At 39.1% G+C, this 11,423-nt stretch overlaps 1 protein-coding gene across 1 annotated transcript in view; it reads right to left on the bottom strand.

Annotated features, from left to right (window-relative positions):
- Positions 1-1,077: 1,077 nt before the first annotated feature.
- Positions 1,078-11,423, bottom strand: part of AEBP2 (AE binding protein 2) — a 74,472-nt gene continuing 64,126 nt past the window's right edge. Inside the window, exon 9 of the mRNA XM_082351989.1 lies at positions 1,078-6,217. Coding sequence (XP_082208115.1) covers positions 6,214-6,217 — 4 coding nt within the window. The 3' untranslated portion in view covers positions 1,078-6,213. The remainder of the gene's footprint in view (positions 6,218-11,423) is intronic.

The raw sequence follows: 11,423 nt of genomic DNA, 5'->3' as shown, positions 1-11,423 counted from the left end.
TAGTTTCAGGTGCACAGCAAAGCGACTCAGCCATACATGTACATGGGTCCATTCTCCCCCAAACTCCCCTCCCATCCTGGCTGCCACATAACATTGAGCAGAGTTCCCTGTGCTATACAGTAGGTCCTTGTTGGTTATCCATTTTAAATATAGCAGTGTGTACATCAGTCGGGGAATTTAAAATAATTAAAATTAATATGCTAAGAGAATAAGTATTAATATGCTATGAAAAAAGTAGACAATATTCAAGAACAGATGAGTAAAAAAAAAAAAAAAAAAAACAGATGAGTAATGTAAGCAGAGATGAAAGCTAAAAGAATCAAAAAGAAATGCTAGAAGTAGAAAGCACTGTAACAGAAATGGAAAAAGACTGATGGGCTCAGGAAAGCACCTATGAGCTTGGGGATATATCAACAGAGACTTCCAAAGCTGAAAAGCAGAGAGAAAAAGAAAGACTTTAAAAAAAAAAAAAAGAAAGAAAAAAACAGAATATTCAAGAACTGTGGGACAACTACAAAGGTATAACATATGTGTAATGGGAATACCTCTAGAAGAAGAGAGAGAGAAAGGGCCAGAAGAAATATTTGAAGTGATAAAGACTGAGAATTTCCCAAAATTAATGTCAGACAGCAAACCACAGATACAGGAAACTCAGACAACAATAAGCAGGATAAATGCCAAAAAAAAACTACATGTAGGCATATCATATTCAAACTGCAGAAAATCAAAGATAAAAATCTTGGAAGAAGCCAGAGGGGGCGAAAAATACCTTATCTTTAAGGATCAAGGATAAGAATAACATCAGACATCTCCTCAGAAACCGTGCAATCAAGGAAAGAGGAATGAAATATTTAAGTGTTGAGAGAACAGAGCTACCATATGATCCAGCAATCCCATTCCTGGGCATATATCTGGAGAAAACCATAATTCGAAAGGATACATGCACCTCCGTGTTCACTGCAGCACTATTTACAACAGCCAGGACATGGAAGCAACCTAAATGTCCATCAACGGAGGAATGGATACAGAAGATGTGGTACATATATAAAAAGAATACTACTCAGCCATAAAAAAAGAACTAAATAATGCCATTTGCAGCAACATGGATGGACTTAGAGATTGTCAAACTGAGTGAAGTAAGTCAGAGAAAGACGAATATCATATGACATTGCTTATATGTGGAACCTAAAAAAAAAACAGTACAAATGAACATATTTACCAAACAGAAATCGAGTCACAGATGTAGAAAACAAACTTATGGTTACCAAGAGGGTAAGGGTGGGTGGGAGGATAAACTGGGAGATTGGGATTGACATATACAAACTACTGTATTTAAAAGATAATAAGAACCTACTGTATAGCACAGGGAACTCTATTCGGTGCTCTGTAATGACCTATATGAGAATGAAGTCTAGAGGAGAGTGGATATATGTATATGTATGGCTGATTCCCTTTGCTGTACAGCAGAAACTAACACAACATTGTAAATCAACTATACTCCAATAAAAAAAAATTAACTAAAAAAAAAAGTGTTGAGAGCAAAAAACCCAGCAACCAAGAATTCTGTATCATGTGAAATTATCCTTCCAAAGTGAAGGAGAAATACTTTCTCAGACAAACAGAAATTGGGGGAATTTCTTGCCAGTAGACCTGCCTTGCAAAAAATATTAAGAGAAGTTCTTCAGAGAGAAGGAAATGATATATGTCAGAAACTCAGATCTGAAAAAATAAAGAGCATTAAGGAAGGAATAAATGAAGATAAAATACTTCCAATGGTTTTGTACAACACTTACCTTGCTGTTTGTCATAAATTAAAAGCAATTTCAATCCTTAGGCAGAGTTGCATTAATAAGTGAAAATCGCTTGGAAGGAGACAAGGAGAAAGATGAGCAAGACTTGGTTAAGATTTCCTTGACAGTAACTAAGATGCTTTCTTTCAGAGATGCTTATGCTTTTAACACAGGCTTGCAAAATACATTCAAATAATAAACCACTTATCCAAAAGGCATCGTGGTAAGACCTCTAGGTTTAGAATCAGGCAAAAGTGGTTCAAACTCCCGGCTCGGCAACTTGCTGACTGTATAGTCTTGGGTAAGTTGCCTGAGTAACTCATCTGTAAAACAAAAATAATGAAACCCACAGTTCACTTGTTAAGTGTAAGGATCAAACGTGAAGGATATGCAAATTCACCTAGCCCTCTGTCCCGCTAATTCTAAGTGCTTAATGACTGAGTTGTAAACAGTATGAACCTGGCAACTTCCTCTTTACATTAGCTTCACAATAAGCTTAGAGGTAGCAAGTTGATGATCAATCTCTAGCAAATGTATAAAATTTCAGAGCATGCATTTTGCGGACATCACCCCAACTGTACTTTACATTGAAATTTTTCCTATGTATTAAATTTCTTAGTTTTTAAAAATATTATCTTGCTTCATACTTCATAATAGTATGAAACCTTTTGAAACAAGGAGAGAAATAAAAAGGTAGAGACCAAACCAACAGTTTTGTATTTTCTCCAAGGAATGGATGAAACGATCTTCAGAGGTATCTTCTAGAAGTACCTCAACTGCCAATCTTCATAATACGGCATCCAAGGCAGACCCGCTGGTCCATGTTCCCAACCACAGGAAATGCCTATCACACACATAGTTATGGGTCACTATGATTCATTTCTGTATTTTGCTTTTTTTTTTTTTTTCCTGGCAAGGATTAAGTTTCAATTATTTGATGTTTACCAAATCTGCTTTGAATACCTGCCTCATGTTCAAATTTCCTTATAAACTACAAACATCAACAAATCTCTCTGTACTAAATATCATTCTCTATTTCAGGGAATATTCCCTATGTTGCTAAGTTCCTCAGTGATGTGCACAATGTCACAAACTAAATCAAAATGCTAGAAGCAAAAAACAAATAATTCTTGGCTCAGTCCCATGTTAATGAGGCTATGTTTTCCCCTATTTGGAAATACATCTAGGCAGGACTTGTCTGCCAGTTTGAATATGATATACCATAAAGGCAAGACCGTCTTTAAGTGCTTTAAGGACATTTTTGATGTTTCACCTCTCACAAAGATAAAATGGGCAACGTATTGTACTCTGTACTTCACACCCCACTTTAAAAGAAAACATGATGGTACAATTAGAGCAACACACAACACAGAGCTAAAAACGTCACTTAGTCTAGCCCTCAACTTCACCCAAAGCAAGTCTGAATTTAATAGATAATATATTTGATTAAGAACTGTAAGAAAAGAAAATATATTAATTTCCCCAGTAACGAACTCTATTATTTTCAATTCTTGGGGAACTACTTTTCAGTAAAACTTACACATTTTTGAAAATTATGATTTTCTTACCTTCCTTTTCTTATTTTCCCCTTTCTGGAGAGCGAGGCAGAACATACTTTGAGTAGTCTCCCCATCACCCCACCACCGGGCCCAGGTTCTCATGTACTACTGGGCACAGTGGCCAAAACAAATCTGACCATTAGTCCCCTTCCTGAAACCTTAGTTTCCCATGAATCTTCCACATGAAACCCAAACTGTGATGCATGGAAATAAGGCCGTCAACAGAGGTCCCTCCTTACCTCTGCAGGACCACCTCCAGCATCACCTCACACAGGCTGTCCCAGCATCCGGCACACGGAGCTCCCGCTGTCCTAACCTACTCCGTCCTGTCCTCCACTCTCCAGCACTAAGTCCCAGGTAATCTTTAAAAGGTAACTCTGAGCTCTCCTCCGAGGGAACCTGCCCCAGTGCTCCAGGCCGGCCAGATGCTCTCGGCGCTGCCACGATCGTCCAGGCAAACCTCCAACGTGGCCCTTCACACTGCACAGAAATTATGTTAACGCACTATAACCTTCCTCCTCCCAAGTCTGGAAAGTATGAACAGAACACCTGATTCATTTTTATTCAAAGTACCAAATACATGCTGGGCACTGAACATTTTCACAGTTGTACTAAATTTTCTGTCTTGTTTGCACATGCTATTTCCTCTGGCAAATTTCACCACGTCCTTCTATGTTAAGTTCAAAAGTCACTTCCTCCGGGATATTATTCACAAATTCTCCAAGAGATTTCCCAAATACTTACCGTGTGATCTTGGAAACATCACTTAACCTCTCACTTAACCATCACCTAATCTCTGCACCTGTTTTCTCCACCATAAAATGGAATGATCCCAGCTTCACAGAGATATCTTGAGGATTAAATGAATTAATATGCCTAAGACACTCAGAACAGAGTCCGGCACTTGTGGTCTGAGAAATGTTCACTATTCCTATTATTCCAAGTGATAATGTTAACGCCCTCTTATCCCACACTATTGTAGAAGGGATTTAAGATGATTCACTTAAATCAGTATTTGGTACACAGGATATAAGGGATAAACAGTTGTCTTTCTGTTCCTAAATTTTTTTTTTATCACAAGCAACTCTCAAACCACTGACCATTCTTTACCACCACTTGGCAGTTGATAAACCAGTCAAAAACTATCTGTTTCTTCTAGGTCTTTGCTTGAATTCCTGCTGCTCATAGCTTGTTCAAAAACGGCCCAGCATCCTGCTTTTGCTCAAGCCCAGACTCCAAAGGAAGTCTATGAACTCTTCACTGGAGGTGAAATGATAAACTCATCTTTATAAACATTTAACTTAACCTAGATTTCAAAGAAAGTATGTAAATTGCATTCACAGTCTTCAACTTTAAATCATTTCCACCATATATTCCTTTCTGACTCATGACACCCCTGCATGGATGTCTAATAAGCATCCCAAATATAAACCACTCGAAGCTTAATTCACCCCTCCCCAAACCTTCTCCACACCGCAGTCTTTCCCATCACTATCAGGATGGCAGCTTCAGTCCAAAAGCTGAAGTCATTCTTGACTCTCATACCCCATCCAAACTCTCAGCAAATCTACCTGCAAATGAATACCTGAATTCCAACTTTTTACCACCATCCATTCTGGTTCCTGCCTCTGCCCTTGTTCTTTACAGTCACTTCTTCAAAGAGTCATCGGACCTTCCCGCCTCCCCAAAGTCCTTTCACATCATCGCCAGCCCAACAACACACCAAGCTTGATAAAACATCGGCTCCAAGAAGCTGGAATTATTCTTGTAATGTTTTGTTCAACGCAGCACCACCAATACCTGGGATCGTGCTGGGATAATGTTAAGAACCTGATAACATATTTGAATAATTGCTCTTGCCTCAAGGGTTTTTCTACTTGCTGTTCTCTGCCAGAAACACTCTTCGCTCAGATACCTGCATGACCCCTCACTCAGCTCCTTCAGGGCTTTGCTCAAGTGTCGCCTTACCAACTACCCTACTTACACTGCATCACAAATTCTCTCCCCATCCTCATTTTGTTTTTCTTCACAGCATTTATACCACACAACCCACTGTATAATTTTATTCATTTGCAGATTGCCTTTCATCTCCCATCCACACACTTTTCAGTCCCATGAGACCAAGAATGTTTGCAGCGCCTTGCACTTTGCAGATGGTCTTAAGATTTTGCTTTCTATTACTATTTTATTAATTTTGTAGGCTAACAGCTAACTTCATGACATTCTAAGTATGACAGCTATATTTCTTTGCTAGAAATATTTGTTCTCACATCTCCAGGATAAAGAAATACCTAAAAACTTCCATCTTAAGCCACACAACTACCTTAAAAGCAGATATAAATTATGAAATTATGATTAAACAATTTGTTTTTAAAAAAACTGCCTTAAATCATGTCTTTAATGTTGCCCAATCATATCGCAGAACCAGAAGTCTATTATATTACTTAGTAAATCTTTAATAATAACTGAAGTCAGAAGAATTTAGATAATTTTTAGTGTTCCCAATGTCTACTCAGAATACAAACAGACAAAAAATACAGAAAAGAAAGTGTTTAATATCACTATAGAAGCAGAAAGTGTAAATATTTACAGTATATATTGATCCATTTCAAAATCATTATTCTGAAAGAAATGAGACACAAAAGAGAACATGTATGTATGATTCCATTTATATAAGATCTTAGAAAATGCGAACCAATCTATCAATACATTAAGAGAGAATACAGAACAGCGGCTGCCAGTGTCCGGGGCTGGAGGAAAGGACGACCTGCAACCCCGCAGGAGGAAACTTATGGGAGGTGGGTGGGAGCATTCTGTATCTTGACTGTGTTGGCGATTTCATGGTTATGAGCATCTGTCAAAACTCATCTAATAGTATAAGTAAAATTGATTAAGAGATAAATACTTAATGAAATTAATAAAATGTTAAACTGAGATTATTTTTATGACTACATGAGATTGGGGGGCTTTTTATTACCCAAGCATAATCAGAAAAACGAAGGGAACCTGCGTGAGATTTCTTCCAGTGACAAGAAAAGACCACATCCACAGTGGCTCTGAAGGGATCATAAGAAGATAGAAAGATTAAGATTGTACTCTTCAAGGACTTCCCTGGTGGCCCAGTGGTTAGGACTCGGTGCCTTCACTGCCGTGGCCCCGGGTTCAATCCCTGGTCAGGGAACTAAGATCCCGCAAGCCAGGAAGAGGCAGGGGGTGGGGGGAAGATTGCACTCTTCAAACCACACAGGTGCAAAACAACGACTACACGTCATCTCATTTTCACCTCACAACAAATCCTATCAGGAAAGTGATAATAGCATGCCATTTTATAAATGAAAAAGCAGGTACAGAGAGTTTAACTTCCCCAAAACCACCAAGTCAATTTTCAGCTGAACTGAGAATTAAATCCAGGCAATTCATACTCTTAACCTACTTTTCCACTTTAGATTGACTAAAATTTTAAAGATAGATAGTATTTAAGTATTGGTACAGTACGTGGAAAAGAGCATTCACAACCAGTCGATGGGAGTTTATGTTGGCACCACGTTTTTAGGAAAATATTTTGGCAATACCAAAACTTGTAATAGACACAACTCACAAACTCTTTAAGTCAGCTAGTAGTCCCTCACAGGAAACTGCAGTATAGAAATCTCTCTACAAGTATATTTTCAAGGACGCTACTGTATTAATTACATGACACAAAACCTGTAAACAATCTCAGTGTCAACAAGCAGGGATGGTTAAACGATTTACAGTACATCACACCTGGCCATAAAAAAGAATAAGAAATAGCTATATGAATGTCTTGAGTAAAAGCCAAACAGTAGACCTGGGCATATAATAGCAATTTAAATAGCACAAAATAAACATTTTGTAAGAATTCAACAAAATATTAATCTGGAGACTAGGAAAGTATGGTCAGTTGAAAGTAACCCTATGATCCCTATTTTCTGTATTGTTAATTTCTTCTTTTTTTTTTTTTTGGCTGCACCGTGTAGCTTGCAGGATCTTCATTCCCCAACCAGGGACTGAACCTGGGCCACAGCAGTGAAAGCGCCAAGTCCTAACCACTGGACCGCCAGGGAATTCCATCATTTCTTAATTTTAATAACAAAGAAAGTAAGTATTTTGAAAATACTATTGATGTTTAAGATAAATTTTGAATGAACTGCTGACAATTCTGAGTTACATTTAAAAAGGGAATTAGGGGCTTCCCTGGTGGCGCAGCGGTTGAGAATCTGCCTGCCAATGCAGGGAACACGGGTTCGAGCCCTGGTCTGGGAAGATCCCACATGCCGCGGAGCAACTGGGCCCGTGAGCCACAACTACTGAGCCTGCGCGTCTGGAGCCTGTGCTCCGCAACAAGAGAGGCCGCGATAGTGAGAGGCCCACGCACCGCGATGAAGAGCGGCCCCCGCTTGCCGCAACTGGAGAAAGCCCTCGCACAGAAACGAAGACCCAACACAGCCATAAGTAAATAAATAAATAAATAAAATTAAAAAGGGAATTAGATATTTTGGGTGATTTAGGGGAGAACATATAGAGAAAAGGAAGAAATACAACGAAACTTAAATAAGCCCTCAACTTCTACAAAGAATGACAGTTATGATACTTACTACAATCTTTTAAAGGTATTATACCAGTACTAAAAATACACAAAGATAACCAATAAAGCCCTCTTATGAAATTCAAGAAGACAGAAGCTGGGAGTGACGTCAGCATCATGGCGGCATGAGACACTCCCTTTCAATCTACATCCAGTAAAACATCCATAACAACAGAGGTTCCTCTGCTCATTAAACCAGAACACCAGAGAATTCCATACGTCTGTACATCTAAAGGTGAGTGGACTACATCCCCCAGAGGAGGTGCCTATGATTTTAGCACCCCTGGCTGCAGCAGCTGAGCCCAGGAGAACACAAGTAGCAGGAGGGGAGGCAGTGCACGAGACTCCAGCGTCCTACCTACAGCAGTGCCTGCGGTCAGGGTGAAACTGGCAGCAGTGGCACAGGGGCCTGCGACCCCAAACCTACGGCTACAGAGGCACCTGTGAGTCTGCCCCCTACCCCCCCATCGCCCACAGCAGTGTCACCCAATAACCCCATGATGATGAAGCAGAGGCACCCAGGATCCTGGCTTTTCCCCACCTGCCCCTGTGGTGGCATAGCCCACGACCCAGGCAACCCTGGGCGTGGCAGAGGTGCCTGCCCTCCCAGTGCCTCAGGCAGCAACACCAGCAACAGTAGTGGCAGCGGCAGCAGCAAGGCACCAGTGACTCAGGAGGCACGAGCAGCAACAAGGAGGGCACCAGGCGACACCCTCAGCAGAGGCAGTGAAGGGTGGAAAGTGTTGATTCTCAAACATAACCAGAGGTGGTTCAGGTAAGAGAAACCAAAAACTTGTGCTACAGCACCACCTATTGGAAAACAAAAGGCCTCTAACTACTAACCTGCTGAATTGTTAGAATCAAGTAAAAAAAGCTTTACCTAAAGAAAAGTATTCACTACTTCAAATGCACCAGCAGAGGAAAAATTCATCAAGCACCATGAAAAAACCATGGTAACATGGTATCACAAAAAGAAAACGATAATTCTCCAAATACCAAACTTAAAATCACAGAATATTGTAATCTAACTGACAGAGAATTCAGACTGGCTGTCGTGAAGAAACACAATGAGCTACAAGAAAATTCAGAAAGGCATTTCAAAGAGCTCAGGAATAAAATTAATGAACAGAAAGAATACTTTATCAAACAAATTGAAACTGTAAAAAAAGAAACAAACTTCTGGAACCGTAGAAAGCACTGGAAATAAAGCAGGTGGTATGGAAGAGAGAATTCTCTTCAAGTGAGCTTGAAGACAGAAATCTAGAAATGACACAGGTAGAAAAGGAAAGAATAAGATCTAAAACAAGAAGAAGAAATTCTACAAGAACTATCAGGCTCTACTAGGAAGAGCAACATAAGAATAATGGGTATCCCAGAAGAGAGGGAGAAGGGAAAAGAGAGTTTATTTAAAGAAACAATAGCTGAGAACTTCCCAAACCTGGAGAATGAACTGGATGTACAAGTCCATGAAGCTAAGAGAACACCTAATTACCTCAATACAAAAAGACCTTCTCTCAGATACATCATATTAAAACTGTCAAAAGTCAGTGGCAAAGGAAGAATTTTAAAGACAGCCAAGGGAAAAAAAAGAGCAACCTACAAAGGAACCCCCATTAGACTACCAGCAGATTTCTCAGTAGAAACACTACAGGACAGGAGTGAGTGGAATGACATACTCAAAATATTGAAAGATAAAAACTGTGAGCCAAGAATACCCTGCTCAGCAAAGTTATCCTTAAATATGAAGGAGAAATAAAGGCTTTTCCAGACAAACAAAAGCTGAGGGAGTTCATGACCCTAGGCCTGCCTTACCAGAAATAGTGAAAGGACAACTTCCTTCTGAAATGAAAAGGCAAAAGTACACAGAACTTTTGAGTAAGGTGATCTACAGAATTAGAAAACTGTAACTCTGTATTAGAACAGGTTGTTAAACACTAATTACAACATAAAGGTTAAAGGGGAAAAAGCAGCAAAAATAACTAAAGCGACTTCAATTTGGTAACCAACTTACAACATAAAAAGGGATAATTGGGGACCACAAAAACATTGCTGAAGAGGAAAAGGACAGAAGTCATATAGGCAAATGAAGAGGCTATCAGCAGGAAAAGAACCACTTTATGAGAAATTTATACAAACCTCATGGTAACCATACAATATAATTCCAGATCAGAGACACGAAAAATAACAAAAGAGGAAACTAAGAAAAACATCATAGAAAACCACCAAACTAAAATGGCAGACAGAAATAGACACAAAATAAAAGAAACAATGGAGATACAGAGCAACTAGAAAATAAAAGATAAAATGGCAGTACTACGTCCTTATTTATAAACTATCACCCTAAATATAAATGGACTGAATTCATCAATCAGAAAGACACAGGGTGTGGGAATTCCCTGGAGGTCCAGTGGTTAGGACTCGGTGCTTTCACTGCCATGGCCCAGGTTCAATCCCTGGTTGGGGAACTAAGATCCCACAAGCTATATGGCTGGGCCAAACAAACAAACAAAAAACAAAAGAAGACACAGGGCGGTTGGACAGATTAGAAAAACAAGACCCAACTATATGTTGCCTCCGGGAGACAAAGCTCTAAAGACAAACATAGGCTCAAAGTAAAAGAATGAAAAATGACACTCCAAGCAAACGGCAGACAAAAGAAGAGTAGGTGTAGCCATAGTCATATCAGACAAAATAGACTTCATGCCAAAATAGAAAAAGGTAATGAGAGACAAAGACGGACACTCTATAATGATAAAGGGGAAAATTCATCAAGAAGGTATAAAAGTTAATAATATATATGCACATAACATAGGAGCACCAAAATACATAAGGCAATTATTACCATACCTAAAGGGAGAAATTGACAGCAACACAATAACAGTAAGGGACTTTAACACCCCACTTACATCAATGGACAGATCATCCAGACACGATGTCAACAAGGGAACAGTGGCCTTAAGTGAAACATTACATCAGATGGACTTAATAAAGAACACTCCATCCAAATGCAGCAGGATACACATTCTTCTCAAGAGCACGGGGAACATTCTCAAGCATAGACCAAATTGTGGAACACAAAACAAGTCTCAGTAACTTAAATAAAACTCAACTCAGATCAAGCATCTTTTCCAACCACAATGGTATGAAACTAGAAATGAAAAACAAGAAAAAAGCTGGAAAATTCACAAATATGTGGAGACTTGACAACATGCTACTGAACAATTATTGGGTCAACAAATAAAGAAATCTTTTTATACCTGAAGACGAATGAAAATGCAAATACAACATACCAAATCTATGGGATGCAGCAAAAGTGGTATTAAGAGGGAAGTTCACAGCAACACAGGCCTACCTCAAGAAACAAGACAAATCTCAAATAAATATTCAAACCTTACACCTAAAGAAACTAGAAAAAGAGCAAAATCCAAAGTCAGCACAAGGAAGGAAATAATAAAGATCAGAGCAGAA

The sequence above is a fragment of the Balaenoptera borealis genome (genome assembly GCF_965194805.1).
Source record: "Balaenoptera borealis genome assembly, chromosome: 13".
In the NCBI taxonomy this organism is placed as follows: Eukaryota; Metazoa; Chordata; class Mammalia; order Artiodactyla; family Balaenopteridae; genus Balaenoptera; species Balaenoptera borealis.
This window is presented reverse-complemented; position numbering and strand designations above follow the sequence as displayed.